The sequence below is a fragment of the Talpa europaea genome (assembly GCF_964194135.1).
Source record: "Talpa europaea genome assembly, chromosome: 9".
In the NCBI taxonomy this organism is placed as follows: Eukaryota; Metazoa; Chordata; class Mammalia; order Eulipotyphla; family Talpidae; genus Talpa; species Talpa europaea.
Genome location: NC_140076.1, coordinates 22,637,091 through 22,664,949, shown reverse-complemented (window position 1 = coordinate 22,664,949; position 27,859 = coordinate 22,637,091). Strand labels below are relative to the sequence as shown.

Here is a 27,859-nt window from a genome sequence, read left to right as displayed (position 1 = left end):
GAAGTGCCACTGCAGGTCCATCCTGTCAATTGGGCTTCTTGGAAGAGCAGCCTCATCTGTGAGTCCGTATGCTGCTGCAGATCTGGGCCAGGCGGCTCTAGGAGGAGGAGGAGAGTGGTCACCGAGGAGCTGGCCCAAGCAGCACGTAGCCTGCTCAGGCCGCACAGCATTGGTCTCCTTGAACCCTCCACTCAAATCACAAAACACCTGACCTCTCTGAATCTCCATGAGCATGTGAATAGTTGCCTGGCAAGTGAGACAGTGAATGGGGTAACTTGTCCACAGCAGAGCTGGAGAGTGTTACTGGATTTGAGTGGCTGTGTGGGGCACTCAGCACTGGGCCCACATTCAGCAGGATGTCTTTGGGAAAACAGCCCCACCCACATGTAGGTTTTTGGAGGTTCCCTTCACGACCCAAGAATGCTGGCCTTCGGCCACTGAGCTGGCAGTAAGTGCTCCTGTCCACCACCCAAGGTCATGTAGACTGGACCAGGGAGGCCCATGCAACCAAAGCTGAGCCACCACTTAAATTCTGCCACTTGAGAAGCTCAATGAAGCCAAGAAACTGGAGAGAGACAAAAGAGCCAGGACTGGGGCTGTCCAAAGCCAAATCTGAACCAATGCTAAGGGGGAGCAGAACAAGGGCCTCGTGGAGGTTTTCTTCTGAGAATGGTGAAGAGGTGCAAGAGAAATGGTGCTTGGGGCTCACAGATATCACTGGGTGAGCTGGTGCACCAGAGCAGGGCCCCACCACTCTCAGGCCTGGCTATTCAGGGCTTTCTTTGATTCTGTGCCATTCCTTATAAACAGCCCCTCCCCACATTCCAACAACAGTGGGCAAATGTCAGTTCCTGGTGGACATGGTACCCTAACATTTGAGGTGGCATTTGATTGTGCTATGCTGCACCCCCTGGCGGGCACCCTGGGATGGGCAACGCTCAGTATTCATGCAGGGACAGACCCGTGGCTGTGTGAGCAGGACAGCAGTCATGCTCCCTCCGGTGGGGGAAGGCAACATAATGGTAGGTACAAAATTCTCCAGCTGCTGGAATATGTATGTGTGCCTGGGGCCTTGAAGACCCCGCAAAACAGGAAAATCTCTGTAAAGATGGCTTGGCAGACTGAATGACACCAGGCGCTGTGGGCCTTTCCAGTCCCCATCTGGCCTCAAGCTGCACTTTTCAAATCACACATTTCTAAGAAGGCGAGTTCTAAATTTAGGGGGAAATTTTTTTTTAAGTGGTAATGACTAAACACAGCTGGAGAGAGGAGATTGCAATTATCAAACATACATCTAGGGAAAGTCACAAAGACTTAGGTCCAAGCACATATGGATGCCAGGCACCAATCACCCATCCATCCATAAACTATGGCTAAAGTATTTCCACGAGTGTGGCTAGGTGCTTTCATCTAGAGGAATTTTCCAGGGTTAAAAGGGGATGATTCAGATATTAATTCCCATACTTTTGCAAGACAATTAAAATGCTGCTACCTGTTTTGCTGGCTGCTCATTTGAAAAAAAACAGTTAAAGAAGAATGGGCTTTTTAAGGTCAGTCTTCCTTGCTCTCTGCCAGAGATAACCGCTCTCAATTCCTTATGCATTCTTCCAGAACCATCCCATGTGGGCTCATAAAGGACAGACATGCTGTTCTGTACCTTCCTCGGAGATGCTCGTGATCACAAAGCCCATCCCCACCAGCACTCACAGGCCCACCTTGTTTTGAATGGCGATCCCCTCTTAATGTGTAGCTGACCAGCCCTATGAAGGTGTTGACTTATGCTGGAACATTCTTGTTTATACAGGTCTTCCAAAATGCGGTGTCAATTTTCAATTCGACACTGGGTAGGCCAAGAATATAGGTAAGTGCCTACCCATTTAAAAGTATCTACCCATTTGGTCAGAAAAGACCCAAAATGTCACTGGAGGCCCCCTACTGACACAGAAAGGATGTCCTCTCATCAGATAAAGAATCATTTTGTCACTGAACACAGGTGAATGAACCTGTGCCTCAGAAGAGTCTTTCCTCTGAGAGGGCTTCCAAGGATTCAAGAGTATTTCCTAAACACTCTTCTTTTCTGACTAATGTTAAATGTTGGCAGTCAACACTCACCTTGAGTCAAACCTGGTGTCAGACCTGGAGTTGGTTTCGCCATAGAGAACTCCATTCAGCTCACTGATGGGGTAACAGTGTTGCAATGGCTTGACCTGCAGCTAAGAAATCACCATTAGGAGGGTCCTCACTGGTGGTGCAGGGCTTAAAGTCTCAGTGCTATCAAGCTCTTACCAGCCACTGCAGCACGAGTTCGAGTCCAGCCACTGCAGCTCCCAGGCCAGGGAGCTGACCCACATGGCACAGCAGACCTCTCTTATCTCACCCGCTGCTTCCCTCAGCAGTGTATTTCAGTAGAACTGCCTGTTCTGCTCCCCATTCTGTTTCTGGAGAATCCTCTCACTCTCCACACCACTGGACTACAGACCAGTTTTTGTGTGCATAAATAAATCTTAAAAAAAAAAAACCAAAATAAATGACCATTAGCTGTGCCAACACTTGGGTCCTGTGGCAGCAGAGCAGGTAATGCTTGGGAGAGCACGCACCATGTCACATGCTGTTCTGAACCCCAAGCTCCGTATCCTGGTGCTTTCACAGGGCCCAGCCCAGGGGATTCTTTACACAGGACATGGAGGAATATTTTGAGAAACAGGCAGGGGTAGCTCTGACCATGGCCTGTCAGGCAAGTAAACACACATGGGCCTGACCCTGCTGCCTCACCCTCCATGTTTGCATGAACACAAGAGTGGGGAGGATGGAGATGCGGGTGGCAGAACAAGCGAAGGTGTTGGGTAAAGTCATTTCTAGTGGCCCCTCCAGTTAGACGCTCAAGGATTCAATGAGTTTAAATCTACTTGGACAAGGTTAGGCACAAAAGCTCTTTTCACCTCATTTCACCTCTGTGATATGTGGGGTTCTCCAATAAACCCCAAAGTATCTACATTGGGAAAACCCCCTACCTTTTGGTTCTGCCCTTTCCTTGAATGGACTGGGCTCTCTTCTTAGATGGAGGACAACGTTTGACCTAAGGTTACAAAAAGCTCCATAAACAGGAGAGGCAAGTGAGGGTAAAAGAAGTTGGGGGAGATGGAGACCAGCTCTGGAAAAGAAAACTAACACTGAACATAAGGTCTGTCTCACAGAATGCAGTGACTTATAAATAATTCAGAATATAACTGATCAACTAAGTTCTCATACCAGCTGGATCTTCAAAATTGAGGATTTTGGCCAAGACTAAAGGTAAGTCTCTTTAATGGACCACACCTGGCAGTTCCTGACCCCCAGCCCCTACTTTACATAAAGTGCATAAAGGCCCCAGGGTGCTCAATCTGAGGAACCCTCAGTGGTCCCCCCCCCCCCGCTCAGAGTCCTGGGAGATACCCCACAAGGACCATTCCCGACCTTCTGACTGTTCAATTTTCCCCTCCCTTGTGCGCTGAGACATTCACCATCTTCCTGACTCCGCTGCCTGTCCCCCTGCAGTCTGCTCATGAGCTGCTCTTTCTGCCTCCCTCCTAGTGTCCATCCTCAGCCCCCTACCCCCATGCTTTCCCTGCACAGCCCCACTGACTCCCAAACCGGGACAAGTGCCTTGGGATCTGAGACAAGTGGCACATTAACTGTTGCCTTTCACCCCAGCTCAGACCTCTTTTCCTCCTGAGGGGGCCTCCCCCTGGCAGGCAGCAGCCCCTGCTGAAACCATTCAGTCACCGTCACCATCTTGTCCATTCTCCCTTTTAACACTAATCTCAAAGCCATCCCTTCTTTTTATAGGGCCAGTGCCTGAGTTCAAGAATTACATTATAAACCAATGTTACCTCAAAAAAAAATAAAACACTAAAAGAAAAAAAAAATTACAATAGCCTCCCAACTGGCTTCCTTGTTTCCCCCTCCCGGGTTATCATGAACTGTGTTCCGGAACACTGCTCTGATCATCTCACTTAGCAGCACCTAATGAAATGCAAACCTGCCAGCTCGGCACACAAGGCCACTATCTGGCTCCTACTCTCCCCAGATCCCCTCAGCGTGCAGCCCAGATACACTAGGCTACTCCTGTTCCTTTATAAGACACTGTGCCTGCCTCCTGCAATGCCCCTTCTTCTCCACTAGTAGCTAGAAGCTCACTCACCTTTAAAGGCCTGGCCACCTGGGAAGGTAAGACCTGAAAGATCCCCTTCTCTGTTCCATGCACTTTGTACAAAGTTCTATCATCACTTACGTCATTTGTCATTTAAAGGGGAATCTCCTGTACAAAACTGAACTCTGGGAGGACAACAGTTTTCTACATATTTCTGGATTTTGTCCCCTGACCCCGCCTTCCCAAGCCACTTACTGTTGCTGCTTCTTCCAGGTCACCTTTGTTTTTTCCAAGGGCTTGAAAAAGAACATTTTGTTCAATTAACAACAGATTTTAAATCATTTTCTAAATACAAACATTTATCTTTCTAAAACTGGACCAAGTTATACCCTTGCACAACATTCAACATCTAGTTTTTACAATCTAGTCTAATCTTTCTCCTGACCTAGTCTACATGCCCCCACGTTAAAGTTCCTTTTATTTCTGTCTCTCATGACTTATTGTCTCACTACTTCTCATGTCCTCTGCCTGAAATACTCTTTTGTATCTGTCAAATAACTAATTCATTCCTCCAAAACTCAGCTCAAATCCAAAATTCTGTTCACAACAGGTTGCTGCCAGTCTGAATTAGCTGCTCACGTGCATCATACCCAGTAATTTTACCCAGAGCTGTTTAGGTGTCCAGACTATCTTCAGATGAATTCCTTGAGGACAGAAGTACTATTCATAACTTCTGGCAAAAATAACACACGAAAGGTATGTAGTAAGTGATTGATGAATGGAGAGGTCTTGGCAGATTCAGAATAAAACATAAGTCCTCCTGCTAGGAACCCCTGTAGTATCTTACATAACAGTTAAGAACCCAGATTTTGGAACCAGAAACCCTGGGTTCAAATAGACTCTGCCACTAACTGGTCTATGAGCCCTTGAGCAGAGTACCAATCTGTGTGTGTTAGCTTTTCAGCTATAAAAACATGAACAATATTAATAATGAACACAATATATATGGGGAGAAAATTAGTTCCTATATGTAAAACACTTGGTAAAAAACCCCAGTTTTACACAGGAAGCATTCCAAAAGTGTGCAGGAGACCATTATTCCATCTCTTTTGTGGTATTTGTGATATTCACTATATAATCATTTATGACATTTGAAACAACCCTTCTTTACTAACTTGTTCAGTTCCCGAGGGGAGGTACAATGTTTGATTCCCCAGTGCCTCTTCAGCATCTAACACTGTGACTGACACATGCCCAATGAATATTTGTAAACAAATAGATTTGCAAACAAATAGATTGCAAACAAATTTGTAAACAAATAGATTAACAAATAAATGGTTCAATCAAAGGATAATTAAATGCCCACTATGTGAGCAGAACATGCATTTCTATCCAGGAAGGAAGCCACATACTTATTAATAGTAAAGAAGACAGAAAAGGGTAACCCAGAAGAAAAGACAGGGCTGGGACACTAGGAATGGGATTTTTTTATTCTGGCCAGGAAACACCTTTGGCTCTTCCTGAACTTTATTTACCATTTGATTTTCCCATTTTTAATGGCTATGTAATCAATTTATACCTGCAGAACCCGCAAAAGAGCTGTTGTGGTTATACTACCACTGGAGCTCTGGTAACAAATCAAGTTATTCATTTATTAATTTTTATATGCTTCGATAAAATATCACAAAACAAAATATTTGGTGACACAGGGAATTTATGTGGGTTGCACCTTTCCTTGCATCCATAAGCACATTTTGCTGGAATACAGCCACACCCATTCATTACAGCTCCTGGAGCTATAATGGCAAAGCTGAGTAGTGGCTACAGAAACCCTTCTGGCCCACAAAGCCCAAAATATTTACTCTCCAGTTCTTTAGAGAAAACGTGTGGCTACCCACGGGAGAGGGGCGAGATGAGGATGAGCGCTGCGGAGAAAACCTACGCGGGTGGGTGAGCCAGGGGGCTGGGGAAGCAGTAGGATTGCAATTTCCTAGAGCGGCCTGGGAGGACAGCACTCAGGTGAAGGCTGTCTTGGTAACCAGAGAGGCTCCAGGCCAAGCCCTGGGGAACCTCTGGGCTGCTCTTACCGAAGTACTCCAGCCAGTTCATCTCGCGCAGCGCCTTCGTTCAGGTCATCTATCTCCTTGAGCATCTTCTCCTTGCTTGTTTCCTGTTTCCACTTGCGAAAGAGCAGAATCGACAGGACACCGGTTACCTGGCAGGTAAGCGGGGTCTGCAGTCGTGCAGCCTGAGCCCGACCCACCCGCGCCCGGCGAGCGCCCCAGACAGCAGCGAGGACGCGGGCTCCGCCCTTACCTTCCCGGTCGAAGTCCTTAAGGAAGGAGGCGAGCTTGCGGCTGCGGAGGGAGTTGGTCTTGGCTACCCCTCGGCTGCCCTTCCTAGCGGGAGCCATGGCGCGAGTCTGGAGGCTGTGGGGGGCAGGGGAGCGAGCCACAGGGGTCAGCGGCGGAGGTGGGGCCGGGGCAGCGAGGGGGCTGCAAAGGGCGGGGGACGGCGAATGGCGTGCCAGGGGGTCAGTCGGGCACCCCAGTCCCTCCGGGCCTGTGCATCAGGAGTCTCAGGGCGCTTACCTGCTGGTCCAGAAACGGGGCTCGAGCTGAAGCCCCGCAGATCCCAGCGGGACGTGCGACCGCCGCCACCAAATTCAAACTGCCACAGGCTGACCTACGAGAACTCGCCGGCTTGGGGACCACAGCACCCAATCACCAGGAAGCCTCCCGGACAGGCCCCCCGGTCCACGGGTAGGACTACAACACCCAGGAGGCTTTGCGACCCACGTCATACTTTCGCGACCCAGCAGCCGTGTTGGGACGTGCGCGGGGAGCTTGCAGGTGTGTTGGTGGCGACCCTGGCGGGTCCCCAAAAGTTGATTGCCTTAGTTTTAAGTCTACCCGCTGGCTTAGGGAAAGCGACTGGCAGTCCCAAAGGGAGAACACAAGGCCCCGGCTCCGGCAGGGGGGGTCAGGTGCGCGGGAGACAGGGCTTGGGCCCTGGGAATCAGCGGTCTGAAGCCGGAGGCTGCCTTAGCTCGGACGAGCTTCTCCAAGCCAGGAAACCTTCCCCAAGTGGGAAGCTGGGTCGCTGCCTTCCGAGACCCTCGCTAACGGTAAAACAACGCCTCGCGCGGGGAGCCTCTGTGAAGGGGGTGGGGGGGTGTAGACAGTCCTACCTGAGGAAACTCCTCTTTAATTGAATTACCTCTCCTGAGACGAAATAACTCCCACCCTCGACCTGGCACTTCTGCCGACATGGGACCCTAATACTGACTGTTGTTGTTTTCCAACAGAAGATGACTCAAGACGGACCGCTGCTGGCAGTGCAGGAGTCCCTGAGGAAGTGCTTTCCCGCGGTGGAGGAGCAGCAGGGCTTGTGGCAGAGCACTCTGAAGGACTGCCCACCGCTCCTCCTCTCCCTCAGCAACCTGGCAGAGCAGCTGCAGGCTGCACAGAACCTGCGATGTGAGGACGTGCCAGCACTTAGGGACTTCCCGGACTTAAAGGAGCGTCTTACCCGCAAGCAGCTGTCAGCTGGTGATTCTGTTCTGGACAAATTAGGGGAGAAGCTGTAAGAGGGTCAATGATGCTCTTTCTTGGTGGGAAGATTTCAAAACTGGGTGTTTTGTAAGTAGCTAGGATCAGTCAGAAGGGCACTTTTAGCCTTTCTTGAGAGTGGTGCATTTGGAGATGTCTCCTCCTTCCCTCCTTCCCATCTGCTGCAGTGGGACTAACCTGAAAAAGCCATTTCTGGCAGTTCCCTTGTTAAACTCCACATGGTGGTGAACTTAGAAATTTCCAAAAGTGAGATGAAAGCTCATTAGATCTCCTGTGTATTTTCTTCCTAAGAAGTTAATGAGGAACTGTAAACTTTTGATGTCAGCGCTCAGGGATTTCCACACATTGTTTTAAAATCTTTCCAACACCTCTCTGACTTAACCTCACTGAAGCCCGTTTTGCATATGAGGAAACAGATTGCCTGTGACCTCATAGCTAGTAAAGCTGGATTCTACTCGAGGTGTGCCTGTCACCAGAGCGCAGAGTTCTTAAATACCACTTGGTTCTGCAGGTGTTTCTGTGCCCAGAAGTAATGTCTCTAGCCTTTTTTTCTATTTTTCATTCCCCCCTCCTTCAGAGTTGCAGATAGAGAATAGACAGGCACGTGTCATCTGTCGTCTTTTTTTTTTTTTTTTTGACAAAAGAAAATGTTAGTGTATTGAATCTATGCCATAAGCAAATAGGGAACTCAGAGATGGAGACCTTCCTTGTATTTATTTGTACAAAATTCGTTTATTAAGCACCAGCAGTATGCCAAGCACAGGTGCTGGGAATACAATGAACCAGATTTAGCTCCTCAGTGTAGTAGAAGAAATAGTCATTCAAATTATGTTGTGGTGTAGTCTAAGCTAATGAACTTTCAGCTGATAAAATATTTATGTGTGGGTATTGGACTGTCATTATAAGTTTTGCTTTTTCATTGTGAGTCATAGTCAGACATTTTCAAAAACCACAGTTCTAGGCTAGGGACCGCCTTGTCCTTTGGGAAGTTGTGGCCTTGGTGGCCAGGCCCCTTGGAGTCAGCAGTGGAATAACAATATTTACCATAAACAAGGCACTACCCTAAGCATTTTTTACAAAACAAGTTCTGGCCAATTTTATTGAAGAAAAATTATGCTTGATAAGTGTTTTACCAGTCTGTTCTGGTGTGCTTCTAATGCCGTCAGAATCACCATGGCCTATGATAGCCACTGTGCACGCTCTGTGGTATTGTCCCCACACTGTGCCCAATTCAGCATTGTGACTGATGGGTGTCAGTTCTGGCCAACATGGCTAGTCCTGTGTCTCAGATTTCCTCAAGTGACTGGTTTCCTGTTGCCTTGTATGGTCATTGTCAGAGTCTTCGTGTACCTTACCGCGACTTGCCACTTTTCATGAGTTGAAACCTAGAGTTAATCAACTTTTGTTGCATATGCAGCCACCATCTTTCTATTTTAGTTGTGAGATGGCCCCCAACCAAGAGAAAGGAAGGCTGTGCTAAGCATTGTATATGCATCATTGCATTTAATCTTGACTATAACACCACTCATTGATTTGTTTGTTCATCAAAAAGTGTGGTGTTCTATGTGCCAGTGTTGATATTCTAGGTACTTAGAATGTGCAGTGAGCAAAACAGACCATTTTTTACACAATTGAGAGTAAGTAACTGTTCTGCAATCATCCCAGGCTGGATAGGTTTATCATCGGTTCAGGCAGCTTGAAGGAGAATCTTGGAGCCCTTGGCATCATACCCACAGGTTAAGGGGAAACAAGCCAGCAGGAGCAACTTGGTCCTCCCTGCACATCCCCATATGCTCCTTCCTCTCTTAGCTGTTCTCTCACACTCCCCATTGTACTCTGCTGCACAGTCTTCTTCCTGTCCTTACATGCTCAGTCTTCTGGCTCAGGTGCACCCACTTACGCACGCCCACACCGTCCTGCAGATCAGGCACACATGTTAAGACCATGGTGCCGATCATGGATGCTAAGTTATCAGAAAAAAACTGATAACTTCCATTTACCCTCCAGTAACTTCCTTAAGGCCTGTTACAGTAAGTAGTCCATGTGCATCCAGAGCCCAAATTTTTACCATTTGAGAATTTACTAGGTTGGGGCTAGGTAACATATGGGTGGTACTGGTTTGTGTCTTTAGTTTTCTATTGCTAATTCCCTTTCACATATGTGACATGAGACTGTGGGCATTTGTGCTTCTTTTACAGTTTTATGGTAACCCCGGAAAAGCCCCTCAGTCTTTACCTTCTTTGGCTACCGGGCTTATCACCGTTTTGAGAGCCTTGTAAATTCTCCAACCTCTCCATTTTAAAATTCTTTTTTAATTCTTGAGTTATCTCTACCTCTAAGGCACTGTTACCAATCTCCTTAGACCAGTGTGTCTCATTTGGACACAGTTTTTCCCCTTCGGACATTTGGCAATGTCTGGAGACACTGTCCCGATATGGGAAGGGTGGGGCCGTGGTTTGCACCTATCATCTAGTGGGTAGAAGCCAGGGGTGCTGCAAAACATCTACAATCACAGGGCAGCCTCGTACTGCACAGAAATGTCAGCGTGCCAAGGTTGAGGAGCGCTGCACTAGGCCTTTCTCATGACACTGCCTAATATCAGACTCTTTGCCCCAGAGCTGTTCTCCTCAAGGTACGAGACACGGTCAGCAGCCACGTGGAGCGGGTCCTTCAGGTCTATCAGCAGCATGCAGACTCAATTGACATTGATGACATCCTGAAGGCATCGTCCACGAGCCCTTCTGTGGCAGACATGCTGGAATGGTTGCGAGACATCGAGAGACATTATAGAGATTCATATCCTTTGTGCGCATTTCTTAGAATGTCTACAGCTATTCTAGGAGGTGTTTTTAATTGTAGTTTTCACAAGCTATTAAACTAAATAGTATGGGTAAGTTCTCTTTGGTTTTGGATCTTGGGTTCTCCCGGCCTCCCTTCATATAACCATTACTCAAAATGCTGCTTGTGTAGCTATACCTGCCAGGTTTTGTTCCAGGTGCTGAGAGATAGGCATTAAAAAAGAATGTGGGGCCTCCCCTGGTGGCGCAGGCAGTTGAGCGCCATGCTGTGAAGCTGTCCGCAGCCTCTGCAGCGCCAGTTCGATCCCGGCCTGCCAGCGAGGGTCCTACATGGAGCGGCAGGACTTTTCCTGTCACGCCCGCTTCTCCCCTCAGCAGTGTATTTTGTCAGTCTGCCTGTTCTGTTTCCCCCCGCTCTGTCTCTGGTGAATCCTCTCACCCTCCCATGAATCTGGCCTGGTTCTTGTATAAATAAATAAATCTTTTTAAAAAAAAAATGTGTAGGAGGTTATATGGTGAAGGTGCTGTGGAGGAAAATAAAGTGAGGTTGCGCTGTGGCTAGGATTTAAAATACAGTGGTCAGGGTTCAGAAAATAACATTTGAGAAAAGCCCCGAGAGGGTGAAGGCAGAGAGCCTTATGCAATTTGGGGAGAGCATTACAAAGGTCCTGAGGCGAGCGTTGCCTGTTCTGTTAAGAAATTAGCAAGGAGGGGCCTCCCCGGTGGTGCAGCGGTTGAGCGCTGGGTTCCAAAGCTGCCCGCAGCCTACGCAGTGCTGGTTTGATCCCCGGCTGCTCCCCGGCCACTCGGAGGAGGGTCCCGCATGGCGCGCAGACCTCTCCTGCCGCCCACTGCTCCCCTCAGCAGTGTACTTCAGTCCTTCTGCCTGCTCTGCTCCCCGCTCTGGCTCTGGTGAATTCTCTCACCCTCCTGCGCTTCTGACTATACCTTGTTTGTATGAATAAATAAATAAATAAATAAACAAACAAACAAACAAATAAATAAATAAATCTTTAAAAAAAAAAAAGAAATTAGCAAGGAGACCAGGGTGGCTACTGTAGAATTAGGAGCAGGAGCCCAACAGGGAGATGAAGTCAGAGAGACAGGCTAGACCTTGTAGGACCTTGAAGGTGTTTGAAAGGATTTTGACTTTTACTTAGAGATGAAAAGCTGCTAGAAGGTATTAAGTGCAGAAAGAATATGATCAGACTTTCGTTTTTAACAATATGACCCTGACTTGGTTCTGAGGAAAGTCGGGGTGGTGTAGGGCAAAGGTGGAAGCAAAAAGACCAGTTGCATTTCTGCCTTTTTTCTCTCAATTCTTGCCTGGTACCTTCCTCAACCCTCCTTCATTTGAAAAACTCCCAAATGCAATCTTTATTCTTGTCTCTAGTCTTGATTTTCACTTTACTGCAGATGTGTCCGACTGGATTGCTCATGGGACCACCCACTCAGATTTAAAATGAAAGTTCTCTAACCTCACATTCAACTCTTCCTTTAGTTGTAGAGGCAGCCCTGTCTAATTCTGCGTGTGGGGACCTTAGCATCTTCTTCCCTCTTTGTCTCTGCCTGCTTTTTCTGTTGCAGCAGCAGCAGCTGCAGCAGTGCCAGGAGCTACAGCTGCTGCTAACATTGCTGAGCACTCCAATGCCACGTGCTGTTCCAAAGGTGTCAGTCACGCGTCACTTCCTTTGATTCTGTTCACTTGTTCCTGTGTTTTCCTCCTCGTGGTTTCTTTCTTCTCACTTCCACTCTTAGTGACATGCATCCTCTTGATAGGTTTCTCTGTCTCTGTTTCTTTATGGCCAAAGCATCCTAGTGACCTTAGTCCATATTCCCTCAAGGAGATTGCTTCTGGTCCTGCTACTCATATAGGAATTTTCAGTAGCTCCTGTTACTAGGCACGGGAAGTGAGAATCTCCATGTGTTTTCCCCTGTCCTTTGTGCTGTGGCTCAACCTGCCTCTCAACTGTCTTTCTGTTTTACACACAGTTCCGTGCCAGCCAAGCTTACTTTCCCTGAATCTATTCCATGCTTTCCCACTTCTGTGCCTTTGCTCAAGCTTTTCCTGCCAGCTGGAATCTTCCTACTCCCCTCTAATCTGGATGTTTACTTGACATCCTTTGAATTTCCACAGAATTTTATCTTTCACATACTTAGGCTCTTCTTTTCCTTTTTCTGGTTTGTACCTCACGTGTGAGAGCCTGCAGTGCAGGCACAGTGCTTGTCCCCTCTCATCCCCGCTGACCCTATAGTGCAGAGCCATGTGAGAGAAGATGATACTCAGTAAGGATTTAGGGCATAGGTGAGTTCCCTGAAGTGGTTTTTTTCCTTCAACATATTTCATTTTCTTTTTGAGCATTCCTTAACTTCCAGGAAGGTACCTGAAGAGGAAGCACCTCCTGTCCTCGATCCAGTGGGGAGACTTGGCAAACATTCAAGCTTTGCCCAGAGCCTGGGACCGAATTTCAGAGGATGGAAATGAAGACCTTGTACACGGTACTTCATCTTCCATGGCCCCCTCCTTTCCTGGTGTCTCGCCTCTGTGGAAGCAATGTAGAGAGGTCTTCCTGGGGCCTGTGTGTTTTTTATAAATCTGATGTCCTGTGTTCTCTGGAGAGGCTGTATGCCATGTTTTTTCTCTCTTCCAATTGCAGATATCCTGTTGAATGTTACCTTCTTCCTGGAAGAGTAAGGATGCCGTGTGTTTATCTGGGGGATACAGTTGGAGACCCACATTGCTGCTCTCTGATATTTTCAAAGCAATTTCTAAAGAAATGCCAAGCTGAAATATTTAAATGGCAATGTCTACAGGCTAAGGATTGGCTTTTTGGAAGATTGGTACTAGATGTTGGGGTTTCGTGCCAGGTCATGGCCAAGGGTATGTGGGCCACTTCTTGTCCTTCCCCGAGATTCAGGAGTGTTTGAAAACAGAGAAGTCTGGAAAAGTGATGCTGAAGAATACCAGAGGCAGAAGCAACAGTCACAGAAGCAGTCGGAAGGAAAGACCAGGTGAGGTGTAGCACCAAGTCTTATTGATACCAGGCCCTGGTTTCATGTATTTATGCCAACATCTAATTCTTTGACAAAAGAGAAAGTGGCTGGGACCTATAAAGAAGTAAGGGTGATGTTGACACAAGTGTTTTCCAATCGCAGTTTCAGTTTCCAGAGCCTACCACCAGGGGGAGGTGGTGCGGCATGAATTATTCTCAGTGCTTTGTCTTGCTGTTGCACCCCCTAGTTGCTGTTGTCATTTGAGAGTAAGTAATTGGAGATACTGGGGCTCATAAAATGACTTGGTTTTTGGGCTGAAGCTGGTAACTGACTTGCCACATTCCTCTGACACATTGGGTAGCTGCCCAATGTGAGAACATTCAGCCCACTGCTATCACCTGTGAAATGGTGCTGCTCCTTTCAGACCCGTCAGCTTCCTTGGCTGTTGTAAAATTCTGGTTCACTGCATGGAGAAAGTATAGATTTTTTTCAAAAAGAAAATGACCTTTTTTTCTGGCTGCAAAAGTGATACTTTTTTTCTTTAAGCATAGGAATTGTAGAAAGCAAACTAAAATGTGGGAAAGTATAAAACAGACTCCATTGGAGTTGGTACATGTCCTTTCAGTGTCCAGATGCCCAAGTCTTTGAACAAAGCGAATAGGGTAATACTGATACACACTGTGGCTTAAATTCTCTTTAAAATACTTATGATAATATAGCCATTTTTCATTTCTGTAAATATAATCAACACAATTATATGCCACTTATATTTATGTACCATTTTGTGAATATATTATGTCTTGCATTTTCCATGTATTTTTCTGAATCCTCATGCTTTTCTACCTATATAGTACACTCTAATCATGAAAAACCCAAGTATAATGGAAAGTGAAAATGCTATTTTCAGCCTACCAGGTAACTGTTATTAATAATGTATATATTCTTCCAGGAATTTTGTGTGTGTGTGTGTGTGTGTGTGCGCGTGTGTACTTTATCACATACATAGCAAGTATAAATAAAATCTTAAAAGATAAATAGTGAAGTGCTTTGGGGCAGAGATGAAAGAGCACACTAGGAACGTTTAAGTTCAACCAGGGACAGATTTAAACCAGTGTTTCTCAAGCTTTAATATGTATATAAGCCACTGGTATCTTGTTAAATTTTAGATTCTGATTCTGTAGGTCTTGGGTAGGACCGTAGAGTTTGCATTTCTAAAGAGATCTTAGGTAATGTTGACACTGACAGTCTAAGGACTGAGGGAAGAGGTTTAAGTTGTAATACAATAATTAAAGTGTTGTGACTAAGATAAAAACAGCATTTTGGGGGGAATAGGGGTGATAAGCAAACTGCTTGTGAGAATTCATCATAGTGATGTGTGCATGATGGCCCTGAAGCTAATTGTACTTGGACTAGGAGAGTTTCGCAGGACACTCCATGCACAGAACACACTCTCAGCAAAGTCATGTTTGAGAAAGAGTAGAAGCAATATTCTTGCTGCTTTACCCCTAGCACTGGCAAATACTAACAGGGTGACAGGTCACCGGAGTTCAAGGAGGCATGGAAGAGGGGCAGGAAATGGGTCTCTGTAAGGATGGACTGGAGTCAAGTGGTGCTGAGCCCTGATGTCTCGAGAGTGTGTGTTTTGTTCTGTAAGTGGGAGTTGCTTGTTTGTGTGAGTAAAGAGCTTTATAAAGTTCCCTCATTGAAACAAGTGATCACTGCTATAGATTTAAGTGTGTTTATGGTACTTAGTAATAACTGTATTCAGTATAATTGTTTATATTTTGTTCCTTCTCAGCTTTTCATTTGCTATTAAAGTACTATCCTGTTAATTGATTTTAAATTTATAGTGCACTTGATTTACTTTTAAAATAAATGCTACATTCACGTACAAAATTCAGAGGATGCAAAAGCACAGACCGTGAAAAGTTCTCCCCCAGGTTTCTCAGTAACTGCCTTCCCTGGAGGCAGCCAGTGTGAAGTGTGGGCTTCTCTCAGTGTAGGAGTGGGTACCCCTAAGGTGGCCCCCAAAGATGCCTCCCTAGTATTCACACACAGTGCACCCCTCCCCATCAGTGTGGTGCAGAAGTGGTGGATGTCCCTTCTGAAAGTCGGTGATAAACGAGGCTTGCTGCTTCCATCTTGAGTGCTGTCTGTCACTTGCTCTCTTGGGTCATTCACCCTGGGGGGTGAGCTGCTGTGCTGTTGGCCACCGACAGGCCTGAGGGACAAGGCATGAAGGGAGATCTAGCAGGGGTTGCTTTGGACGGGAAGTGGCTTCTGCAAGGAGCTGCTGTTCTGCTCCAGCTGCCTCTGGTCCAAGTTGCCAGAGCTTATTTTTCAGAGGTTGACGGTCATTTTTGTTGCACCTCTGAATTTTTGAGTTAGTAACAACTAACTTGACAAAACAGTGAAAGTATGTCTGTGGGGCCTTTGGGCTGGGGTTGGCTGTAAGACTTAAGTTTACTTTGCAGGAACTCAGTCCTGTGAGTTAGTTGAGCCTATGCTTGAAATCCTGGGCTGGTGAGCTCATTACCTTCCAAGTGAGCCCCTGTATGGGATGGACTGATCTTTGCTGGGCGACTTGCATGTATTAGGCACCTGCTACATTTCCTACAATTTGGTTCAGTGGGCAGAGGTGTCAGGGAGTGAATGGGGGGGGGGGCAAAGCATGTTGGGTCCTAAGTGCCCCCTTGATGTCAGGCTCAAGTCCTTGGTGACTTAATTCCTTGAAACGAGTAACCTTTATTCCAGCTGTCACTTGCCAAAGGGTCCTTCATCAATTGCCAGATGATCTGATTAAGTAAGGACACTCAACCACTCTCTCTTCCACGATCATTCCCAGCGTAGAATGAATTTATGCAAGCGCACCAGCCAGGGCCCTGGCCCTTTGGGAAGTGAGGAGCATGATCACATTACCTGTGCCTGCTTTGTCTCCGGCCAACCAGACTAGACCATACAGGTAAACTGTAGATATCCAGGTTTTGTCCTTCTGTGTGTCTAGCTCATGAAACAAAGATGCTGGTGAAGCCTACCTGAGCTGGGTGGGCGGGGGTGAAGTTACCTCCGTCCCGGATCTTGGGGTGAGGCCTCCTTTCCAGTTATCAGAAAAATCTGCCTGAAATAGGTCTCTGCATCTTCTGAGCAAAGTTGTTCAAAGGCCCCCACTACAATCGTGTTAGCTCCCAAACTGTCCCCAGTCCAGGTAGCAGATTGGAGATGACAGGCAGGCTGGGTATGGATTAGAAAAAACTTCCCCTTTATTGAAAACAGATTAACTCTTAGTAGCTCTGATTACAGTCAATCAGCTTACAGATAAAATTGCTCAAACACTGTACAAAAGTCTCAAGAAAAGGAGAATAAGACCATTTTAAGAAACACATCTTGAGCAGGAACAAGAGGAATATCAGTCCCTGCTCTGGGACTTCACACTCAAATAAAAAATAAGGCAGCAGGGAAGAGCCCTCTTCAGGGTCCCAGAAGTGCCACTGCAGGTCCATCCTGTCAATTGGGCTTCTTGGAAGAGCAGCCTCATCTGTGAGTCCGTATGCTGCTGCAGATCTGGGCCAGGCGGCTCTAGGAGGAGGAGGAGAGAGGTCACCGAGGAGCTGGCCCAAGCAGCACGTAGCCTGCTCAGGCCGCACAGTGTTGGTCTCCTTGAACCCTCCACTCAGATCACAAAACACCTGACCTCTCTGAATCTCCATGAGCATGTGAATAGTTGCCTGGCAAGTGAGACAGTGAAGGGGTAACTTGTCCACAGCAGAGCTGGAGAGTGTTACTGGATTTGAGTGGCTGTGTGGGGCACTCAGCACTGGGCCCACATTCAGCAGGATGTCTTTGGGAAAACAGCCCCACCCACATGTAGGTTTTTGGAGGTTCCCTTCACGACCCAAGAATGCTGGCCTTTGGCCACTGAGCTGGCAGTAAGTGCTCCTGTCCACCACCCAAGGTCATGTAGACTGGACCAGGGAGGCCCATGCAACCAAAGCTGAGCCACCACTTAAATTCTACCACTTGAGAAGCTCAATGAGGCCAAGAAACGAGAGAGACAAAAGAGCCAGGACCGGAGCTGTCCAAAGCCAAATCTGAACCAATGCTGAGGGGGAGCAGGTGGAGGTTTTCTGCTGAGAAGGGTGAAGAGGTGCAAGAGAAATGGTGCTTGGGGCTCACAGATATCACTGGGTGAGCTGGTGCACCAGAACAGGGCCCCATCACCTGTCCCTGCCCGCCCCACCACTCTGAGGCCTGACTGTTCAGGGTCTTCTTTGATCCTGTACCATTCCTTGTAGCCAGTCCCTCCCCACATTCCAACGACAATGAGCAAGTGTCAGTTCCTGCTGGACATGGTACCCTAACATTTGAGGTGGCATTTGATTGTGCTGTGGCAGACCCTCTGGAGAGCACCCTGAGATGGATGACAGTATTGCTGCAGGGACAGACCCAGGACTGTGTGAGCAGGACAGCAGTCATGTTCCCTTGGGTGGGGGAAGGCAACACAACGGTAGGCACAAAGCAGAAGCGCGGGGCCAATAGACAGTCCTGAGTGCAGCTAAACCAGGAAAACTATTGGAGACGCCCTGTATGACGCGGAAGAGACTTACGGAGAGCTTCCTGATGTTTGCCAAGGCTTCTGGATTCAGCTGTGTAATGTCCACCCTCTGCAAGTCACTGGCCAGTAACCGTATATTCTGTATGGAAGGGAGTGGGAGTTACATTGGCATGTCCCTTTGGGCAGGAACCTCCATCCAGCAGCCCAGTGTGCCGCAAGGGTTCCCCTTGGTAGCTTGCACATTGGGTGGGGATTGGGGAGTGGCAAGGTGGGGTGGGGGTGTTAGCCCTCAGGAGACCAGGACATCAGTGCTCCACCGGGCTAGGGGCCAGATCAGCCAGGTACAGAGCACACACACTAACTTAGAAATGCCCTGCAGACCCGCACCCGAGAGAACCACCCTTTGTCACTGGACCCAGCCTGGGGCATGCTCCGCTCAGCCCAAAGCCCGGGCTGCACCTGCCTCAGAACCGCTTGGAGTTACACAGAGCGCAGGATGCAGCTCACGCTGCCCTCGGTTGACTGAGACAGGCCCTGATAGTGCCCTTCTCTGGCATGTCTATCACTGCACAGGTCACACAGTACTGAAGCGCGATCGCATCTTGACTACTGAATTGTTTCTCAAGAGCAGGAGCCATATCTTCTACACTCGGGCCTGCCACAAGACAGGTAGGCAAAATAGAGCTGGGGAACAAATGGAACCCAGAGCGGGGCACTGATCCTCTCAGTCTGGGTCTCAACCCTAAGAGAGAAATGGGTTGTCAACCCTAGGAGAGAAACTGGTTCTCTGGGTCCTGCAGAGGTGTGATGAGCAGGAGCCTGCAACTGAAAGACGTGTGGGGGAGGGAAGCAGGGGATGGACCAAGGGGAAAATGCTTGATGGAGCAGCACAGAGAGACCTGGGTTCCCTCTGGAGCCTTTACCTCTCCGCCTCCCACTGGCACCGTGAGGAAAATCTCTTTGCTGTCTGCAAGAGGGCTGCCATTCATCGAGACATTGTAAATCCGCTCTCTAGCTGCTGGAGTACGCAGGCCTGGGGTCTTGAAGACCCTACAAAACAGGAAAATCTCTGTAAAGATGGCTTGGCAGACTGAATGACAGCAGGTGCTTGTGGGCCCTTGCAGTCCCCATCTGGCCTCAAGCTGCAGTTTTCAAATCACACATTTGAAGAAGGCGAGTTCTAAATTTAGGGGGAAATTTTTTTTAAGTGGTAATAACTAAACACAGCTGTAGAGAGGAGATTGCAATTATCAAACATACATCTAGTGAAAGTCATACATTTTTTAAAAGATATTTTTATTTATTTATGCATAAAAGAACTGGGGTACAGGCAGGAGGTACAAGTGGGTGAGAGTATTTACCAGAAACAGAGTGGGGAGCAGAACAGGCAGATCTACTGAAATACACTGCTGAGGGGAACAATGGGCAAGACAGGAGAGGTCTGCTGCGCCATGTGGATTAATTCCTTGGCTGGGGATCAAACTCATGCCAATGCCACAGTGGCTTGCAATAGCTTGATAGCGCTGTGACTTTAACCTCTGCGCCACCAGATGATCCTGAAAGTCACGTAGACTTAGACCATACACATGTGGACGCCAGGCACCCCTCACCCATCCATCCATTAACTATGGTTAAAGTATTTCCAAGAGTGTGGCTAGGTGCTTTCATCTAAGGAATTTTCCAGTGTTAAAAGGAGATAATTCAGATATTAATTCCCAAACTTTCTCAAGACAGTTAAAATCTGCTATTGTTTTGCCCTAAATGGGCTTTGCTAGATGCTCATGTGAAAAAAAGTTAAAGAAGAGTGGGATTTTAAAGATCAGTCTTCCTTACACTTGGCCAGAGACAACTGCTCTCAATTCCTTATGCATCCTTCCAGATTCATCCCATGTGGACTCTGTACCCTCCTCAGAGATTTTCGTGATCACAAAGCCCATCCCCACCAGCACTCACAGGCCCACCTTGTTTTGAATGGCAACCCCCTCTTAATGTGTAGCTGACCTGCCCTATGAAGGTGTTGACTTAGGCTGGAACATTCTTGTTTATACAGGTCTCCAAAATGTGGTGTCAATTTTCAGTCCTACCAGGAATATAGGAAAGTGCCTACCCATTTAAAAGTACTTACCCATTTGGTCAGAAAAGACGCAAAATGTCACTGGAGGCCCCCTGGTGACAGAGACAGGATGTCCTCCTCAGATAAAGGATCATTTTGTCACTGAACACAGGTGAATGAACCTGCGCTCAGAGCCTCAGAAGAGCCCCTGCGGGCTTTCCAGGCCAAGGATTCAGGAGTATTTCCTAAATACCCTTCTCTTCTGACTAATGTTAAATGTTGGGCAGTCAACACTCACCTTGAGTCAAACCTGGGTGTCAGGCCTGGAGTTGGTTTCACCATAGAGAACTCTAGTCGGCTCACTGCTGGGGTAATAGTGTTGCAATGGCTTGACCTGCAGGTAAGAAGTGACCATTAGTCAGCTCTCGGGTGCAGTGGCAGCAGCAGAGGCAGGTAACGCTCCGAGAGTACACACCATGTCACATGCTGTGCTGAGCCAAACCCTGTATCCAGGTACTTCATAGGGTCCAGCCCAGGTGATTTTTTATACAGGACCAGCAGGAACATTTTGAGAAACAGCTTGGGTGGGTCTGTCCATAGACCATCAGGCAAGTAAACACACATGGGCCTGACCCTGCTGCCTCACCCTCCATGTTTGCATGAACACAAGAGTGGGGAGGATGGAGATGCGGGTGGCAGAACAAGCGAAGGTGTTGGGTAAAGTCATTTCTAGTGGCCCCTCCAGCTAGACGCTCAAGGATTCAATGAGTTTAAATCTACTTGGACAAGGTTAGGCACAAAAGCTCTTTTCACCTCATTTCACCTCTGTGATATGTGGGGTTCTCCAATAAACCCCAAAGTATCTACATTGGGAAAACCCCCTACCTTTTGGTTCTGCCCTTTCCTTGAATGGACTGGGCTCTCTTCTTAGATGGAGGACAACGTTTGACCTAAGGTTGCAAAAAAATAAAAGGTTACAAAAAGCTCCAATAAACAGGAGAGGCAAGTGAGGTTAAAAGAAGTTGGGGAGATGGAGACCAGCTCTGGAAAAGAAAACTAACACTGAACATGAGGTCTGTCTCACAGAATGCAGTGACGTATAAATAATTCAGAATATAATTGATCAACTAAGTTCTCGCACTGGCTGGACCTTCAAAATTCAGGATTTTGGCCAAGACTAAAGGTAAGTCTCTTTAAAGGACCACACCTGGCCTGTTCCTGACCCCCAGCCCCTACTTTACATAAAGTGCATAAAGGCCCCAGGGTGCTCAATCTGAGGAACCCTCAGTGGTCCCCCCCCCCCCCCCCGCTCAGAGTCCTGGGAGATACCCCACAAGGACCATTCCCGACCTTCTGACTGTTCAATTCTCCCCTCCCTTGTGCGCTGAGACATTCACCATCTTCCTGACTCCGCTGCCTGTCCCCCTGCAGTCTGCTCATGAGCTGCTCTTTCTGCCTCCCTCCTAGTGTCCATCCTCAGCCCCCTACCCCCATGCTTTCCCTGCACAGCCCCACTGACTCCCAAACCGGGACAAGTGCCTTGGGATTTGAGACAAGTGGCACATTAACTGTTGCCTTTCACCCCAGCTCAGACCTCTTTTCCTCCTGAGGGGGCCTCCCCCTGGCAGGCAGCAGCCCCTGCTGAAACCATTCAGTCACCGTCACCATCTTGTCCATTCTCCCTTTTAACACTAATCTCAAAGCCATCCCTTCTTTTTATAGGGCCAGTGCCTGAGTTCAAGAATTACATTATAAACCAATGTTACCTCAAAAAAAAAAAATAAAACACTAAAAGAAAAAAAAAATTACAATAGCCTCCCAACTGGCTTCCTTGTTTCCCCCTCCCGGGTTATCATGAACTGTGTTCCGGAACACTGCTCTGATCATCTCACTTAGCAGCACCTAATGAAATGCAAACCTGCCAGCTCGGCACACAAGGCCACTATTTGGCCATTACTTTCCCCAGTTCCCCTCAGCGTGCAGCTCAGACACACTAGGCTACTCCTGTTCCTTTACTAGACACTGAGCTTGTCCCCACAACGCCCCTTCTTCAGCTAGTAGAAGCTCACCCACCTTTAAAGGCCTGGCCGCCTCCTAACGGGGAAGGTAAGACCTGACAGATCCCCTTCTATGTTCCAAGCACTTTGTACAAAGTTCTATCATCACTTACATCATTGGTCATTTAAAGGGGAATCTCCTGTATAAAACTGAACTCTGGGAAGACAACACTATTCTACATATTTCTGGATTTCCTCACTCCCCTCTCCCCAAGGCAGCATTCCTACTTACCTGAGCAGTTCGACGATTCTTAGTTTCATTCTCTTCTTTTTCTTCTTCTTCCTCTTCCACTATCATTTCATCCACATGCATTACCTTTTGTGCTATTAACAGTTGGGAATAAACTTCCAAGCATTCACATTTCTCAGAGAAAATAAAACTTAGGCAATCATAGGCTATACTCTAGAAATAGGCCCAATATAAAGAAAATGACTTTTAAAACAGTTTAGGAAAATACCGGATGGTCTCACTCATAGCAGGAATCTAGAAAACTTAAATAAGAGACCAGGAAAAGGAATAACTATAAGAAAGTGAAAATCAAAATCAACAAAAAACTATGAACCAGAGACACTTTTTGGGGGGCGGGGGGCGGGAGGGGAGGGATTGGGGTCAGAATGGGGGGGCTGCAATTGTATGGGGAATATAAAAATAGAATTTATTATTTAATAAAAAAAAAAAACAGTTTAGGAAAAAAAAAGTCACAATGGTTAAGAAAGCCCCTATGATCCCTGGAGTGGGCAGCCTGGCTTTCTGATGGAGTACACGCCAATAGTCAACAGCACGAGCTTGAAGCCTGGCCTATTGCTAGCTAGGTCTCATGGCTCATCGTGGTGCCTCAGTTTCCTCATCTATAAAAGGGAGTAGTCATTTTATAGAGCTCATTTTATAGAGCTCATAGAGTAGTCATTTTATAGAGCATAAAAGACATGCTGAGTTATTCTTTTTACAGTTCTCTTCTAAACCTGCTGTCATGTTAGGGGAGTCTCACATGGCTTCCCCATGCCTCTCTAAATTTCACTCACCTCTCTAACTCGGGCAGCAAGCAGACAACAGTGTTTGTATATCAGCACAGCCTTTTTTTTTTTCCTCCTTTCACTTCCATTTAGCTCTAGTACTAATGTATCAGTCTTTTTTTTTTTAATATTTATTTTATCTATTTATGCATACAAGTACTGGGGTATAGATAGGCTAGAGGTGCGGAGGGTGAGAGGATTCAGCAGAGAGAGGGAGCAGAGCAGGCAGATCTAATGAAATACACTGCTGAAACAAGCAGTGGGCCAGACAGGAGAGGTCTGCTGCACCATGTGGGTCCTGGGTCCTCGCCAGGGGATCAAACTCATGCCATAGTGGCTGGTGATAGTTTGATAGCGCTGAGACTTAACCCCAGCCCCACCAGGGAGGCCCTCATGTATCAGTCCTAAGAATATCAATTCATTTCAGTCTTGCACACAATTAACTGAATGTTTAGATTTACAAGACAGAGGGCCAGATATTACAAGGAAGGGGTTCCACCAAGGAGGCCCTTCCTGAGCAGCTAGCCAACCACCCTAGGCTTTGGTTCCCTCGGGGTTCTGAAAGGGGCTCTGAAAAGTACTCACACTGGGCAGATTTCAGGGGCGTCTGAATAGCTTCTGTTGTTAGTTTGTTTATTTCTGTGATATCCAGGTCAGCCTGTGACAAATACCAGGCACATTCCATCAAATATAAGGAATAATACTTTAAGACTTAAGTGAGCTCCCATAAACCTACCAGCTAATGTGTTTGAGGAACTGAGTTTTTAATTTTTTTCTTTTTAATACATATGAATAAGGACACATGGCTGGTGGCTACTGTAATGGATATTGCCTCCCCATCTTACTGCCTTCAGATCTGGTACTGAGAGTGGGAAGGATCAGTGTGATGGGTGGGGAATCCCGAGAGCCCCAGAGCACTGACATGACAGAACAGCAATCTCTTTGTCATCTAGCAGGTCAGGTCACTGTGTAATACCCAGTGGACATAAAGGAACGGGGGCTCGAGGTTTTTACCTTCTCTGCAGAAGTCAGGGCAAAGGACTGTAAGAAACCTGCCCCATATAGGACTCTCCCTTCATAGGGCTTGAAACTATTTAGGCTTCATATACTCAGCATTTGACAATTATAGTTTTTTAGCTGACACAGATAATGTCCCCTTGCGGCTCTTCCTCCACAGTTAAATATCCACTGGTTGGATTTGGTGACAACTAAACTTAAAAACCAACACCAAACACCACAGTTCAAAACTAGGACAGGCCACGTACCATTGCTGCTTTTTCCAGGGCTTCTTTGTTTCCTCCAAGGGCTTGAAAAAGAACATTTTGTTCAGTTAACAACAGATTTTAATGATAAATCATTTTCCCAAATACAAAAATTATCTTTTAAAACAGTTAAGCCAAGTTAAGCCCTTGCACAACATTCAACATCTAGTTTTCGCAACCTAGTCTTTCCCCAAGCTTGATTCATCCCCCTCCTGACCTCGTCTACATGCCCCCACGTTAAAGTTTATTTCTCCAATGTGCCGCAGTCTCTCATGACATTATGGCTCAGTACTTATCATGTCCTCCGCCTGAAATACTCCTGTGGACCTGTCAAATAACTAATTCATTCTCCAAAAATCAGCTCAAACCCAAAATTCTGTTATTTTCTATCACAACAGGTTGCTGCCAGTCTGAGTTAGCTGCGCACACGCATCATACCCAGTAACTACCCAGAGCTGTTTAAGTGTCCAGCCTATCTTCAGATGAATTCCCTGAGGACAGAAATACTATCCATAGCTTCTGGCAAAAATGACATATGCAAGGTTTGTAATAAGTGATTGGTGAATGAAGAGGTCTTGGCAGATTCAGAAAAAAACAAGGCCTCCTTCTAGGAACCCTTGTAGTATCTTATATAAAAGTTAAGAACTCAGGTTTTAGAACCAGAAAACCCTGGATTCAAATAGACTCTGCCACTAACCTGTCTGTGAACCCTTGAGCAGAGTACCAATCTGTGTGTCTTAGCTTGTCAGCTATAAAAATATGAACGAGGACCAAGTGAAAAGCAAAATTCAAAGAATGCAACTCCTGATGGAAAAGACTCTGGTTTTCCAAGCCCGACAAGGGTGGGGATAAAATATTTGTGGGGATAAAATTAGTTCCTATATGTAAAACACTTAGTAAAACCCCCAGGCTTACACAGGAAGCATTCCAAAAGTGTGCAAGAGACCATTATTCTATCTCTTTTGTGGTATTTGTGATAGTCATGTGTGAATTTGAAACAATCCTTCTTTACTAACTTGTTAAGTTCCCGAGGGGAGGCACAATGTTTGTTTGATTCCCCAGTGCCTCTTCAGCATCTAACACTGTGACTGACACATGCCCAATGAATATTTGTAAACAAATAGATTTGCAAACAAATATTTATTAACCAATAAATGGTTCAGTCAAAGGATAATTAAATGCCCACTATGTGAGCAGAACATGAATTTCTATTCAGAAAGGAAGCCACATACTAATTAATAGTAAGGAAGACAGAAAAAGGGTAACCCAGCAGAAAAGACAGGGCTGGGATACTAGGATGGGATTTTTTTTTTTTATTCTGGCCAGGAACATCTTTGGCTCTTCCTGCACTTCATTTGATTTGCCCATTTTTCATTGACTATTTAATCAATTTATACTTGCAGAACCCACAGAAAGAGCTGGTTGTGGTTATCCTACCATCAGAGCTCTGGTAACAAATCAAGTTATTTAATCATTTATTAATTTTTTATATGCTTCGATAAAATATCACAAAACAAAATATTTGGTGACACAGGGAATTTATGTGGGTTGCACCTTTCCTTGCATCCATAAGCACATTTTGCTGGAATACAGCCACACCCATTCATTACAGCTCCTGGAGCTATAATGGCAAAGCTGAGTAGTGGCTACAGAAACCCTTCTGGCCCACAAAGCCCAAAATATTTACTCTCCAGTTCTTTAGAGAAAACGTGTGGCTACCCACGGGAGAGGGGCGAGATGAGGATGAGCGCTGCGGAGAAAACCTACGCGGGTGGGTGAGCCAGGGGGCTGGGGAAGCAGTAGGATTGTAATTTCCTAGAGCGGCCTGGGAGGACAGCACTCAGGTGAAGGCTGTCTTGGTAACCAGAGAGGCTCCAGGCCAAGCCCTGGGGAACCTCTGGGCTGCTCTTACCGAAGTACTCCAGCCAGTTCATCTCGCGCAGCGCCTTGGGGTGCCGCATAATCTCCATTTCGTACAGGTTATCTATCTCCTTGAGGAGCTTCTCCCCGTCTGACTGAATTTGTTTGCTTCGTATTTCCACTGCGAAAGAGCAGAACCGACAGGACACCGGTTACCTGGCGGGTAAGCGGGGTCTGCAGTCGTGCATCCTGAGCCCGACCCACCCGCGCCCGGCGAGCGCCCCAGACAGCAGCGAGGACGCGGGCTCCGCCCTTACCTTCCCGGTCGAAGTCCTTAAGGAAGGAGGCGAGCTTGCGGCTGCGGAGGGAGTTGGTCTTGGCTACCCCTCGGCTGCCCTTCCTAGCGGGAGCCATGGCGCGAGTCTGGAGGCTGTGGGGGGCAGGGGAGCGAGCCACAGGGGTCAGCGGCGGAGGTGGGGCCGGGGCAGCGAGGGGGCTGCAAAGGGCGGGGGACGGCGAATGGCGTGCCAGGGGGTCAGTCGGGCACCCCAGTCCCTCCGGGCCTGTGCATCAGGAGTCTCAGGGCGCTTACCTGCTGGTCCAGAAACGGGGCTCGAGCTGAAGCCCCGCAGATCCCAGCGGGACGTGCGACCGCCGCCACCAAATTCAAACTGCCACAGGCTGACCAATGAGAACTCGCCGGCTTAAAAGCCCAATCACGAGGCAGCCTCCCTCTCAGGCAGCCAGTCCACAGGTAGGACTACAACACCCAGGAGGCTTTGCGCCCTGACGCAGTACACTCGCGACCCAGCAGCCGTGTTGGGACGTGCGCGGGGAGCTTGCAGTTGCGTTGGTGGCGACCCCGGCGGGCCCCCGAAAGTTGATTGCCTTAGATTTAAGTTCTCCCGCTGGTTTAGGGAAAGCGACTGGCAGTCCCAAAGGGAGAACACAAGGCCCCGGCTCCGGCAGGGGGGGTCAGGTGCGCGGGAGACAGGGCTTGGGCCTACTCAGCTGTGACAGAGTGGGGCTTCCGGAATACCCGACCCTGCTCGGGATATGATTCCTTCAAAGTAGATGAGGGTGTAGTGCCCCCATCTGGTTGGGCGACAGCACCCGAGGCAGCCAAGCCTCTCCAGGACAACTGCGCCTTGCCAGTTACCCTCCCTACTGATCCCATAGCCAGGACGGCTGGAGTGAGTCCCGGGGCTGTCAGGCAGAGTCCAGCACTTTTGCCCTTGACACCAGGATGGGGTGGAGACAGCCAGTCTATCTTAAGGAATGACAGGGGTACCCCTTCCAGCACTCTCCCTCCTCCCAGTCATTCCTGGAAGGCGCCTTGGTTTCTACATAATACAAACGAAAGTCATTCTTTCTGAGACTGATACCGGGAATAGCATATTAAGGCCCCATTCCTAAAGATCCTGATCCAGTGTTGGGAACCGGTGGCTGCTGCACTTTTACCAAATGCTTCTCACTTTGTTGCTGAGTAACTCCCTAAGAAGTAGCCTTAATGCTGAGAAAAAGTAGCAGAGAGCAAGCCAGGTAGAGTAGCCATAAAGGTTGCACTT

At 47.5% G+C, this 27,859-nt stretch overlaps 2 protein-coding genes across 3 annotated transcripts; one reads left to right on the top strand and one right to left on the bottom strand.

Moving 5' to 3' along the window:
* Positions 1-7,439: 7,439 nt before the first annotated feature.
* On the top strand, positions 7,440-13,194 carry AIRIM (AFG2 interacting ribosome maturation factor; the record flags this gene model as incomplete). Of its 2 annotated transcripts, none has more annotated exons than XM_084242744.1 (4): positions 7,440-7,714; positions 10,318-10,493; positions 12,876-12,998; positions 13,157-13,194. In XM_084242744.1, the coding sequence occupies 4 exons, from the start codon at positions 7,440-7,442 to the stop codon at positions 13,192-13,194; spliced, it is 612 nt and encodes a 203-aa protein (XP_084098870.1). The 2 variants fall into 2 exon arrangements, with proteins under 2 accessions (XP_084098870.1, XP_084098869.1); XM_084242743.1 differs by having other exon boundaries at positions 10,318-10,506; positions 12,880-12,998.
* Positions 13,195-16,958: 3,764 nt separating this feature from the next.
* Positions 16,959-26,705, bottom strand: CDCA8 (cell division cycle associated 8; the record flags this gene model as incomplete). Its single annotated transcript, XM_084242166.1, has 10 exons — positions 16,959-17,069; positions 18,098-18,184; positions 18,969-19,095; positions 20,397-20,492; positions 20,984-21,048; positions 22,388-22,479; positions 23,755-23,827; positions 24,435-24,475; positions 26,344-26,472; positions 26,609-26,705. 10 exons carry the CDS (start codon positions 26,703-26,705, stop codon positions 17,025-17,027), a joined length of 852 nt encoding a protein of 283 aa, XP_084098292.1. The 3' UTR covers positions 16,959-17,024.
* Between the last annotated feature and the right edge of the window lie 1,154 nt (positions 26,706-27,859).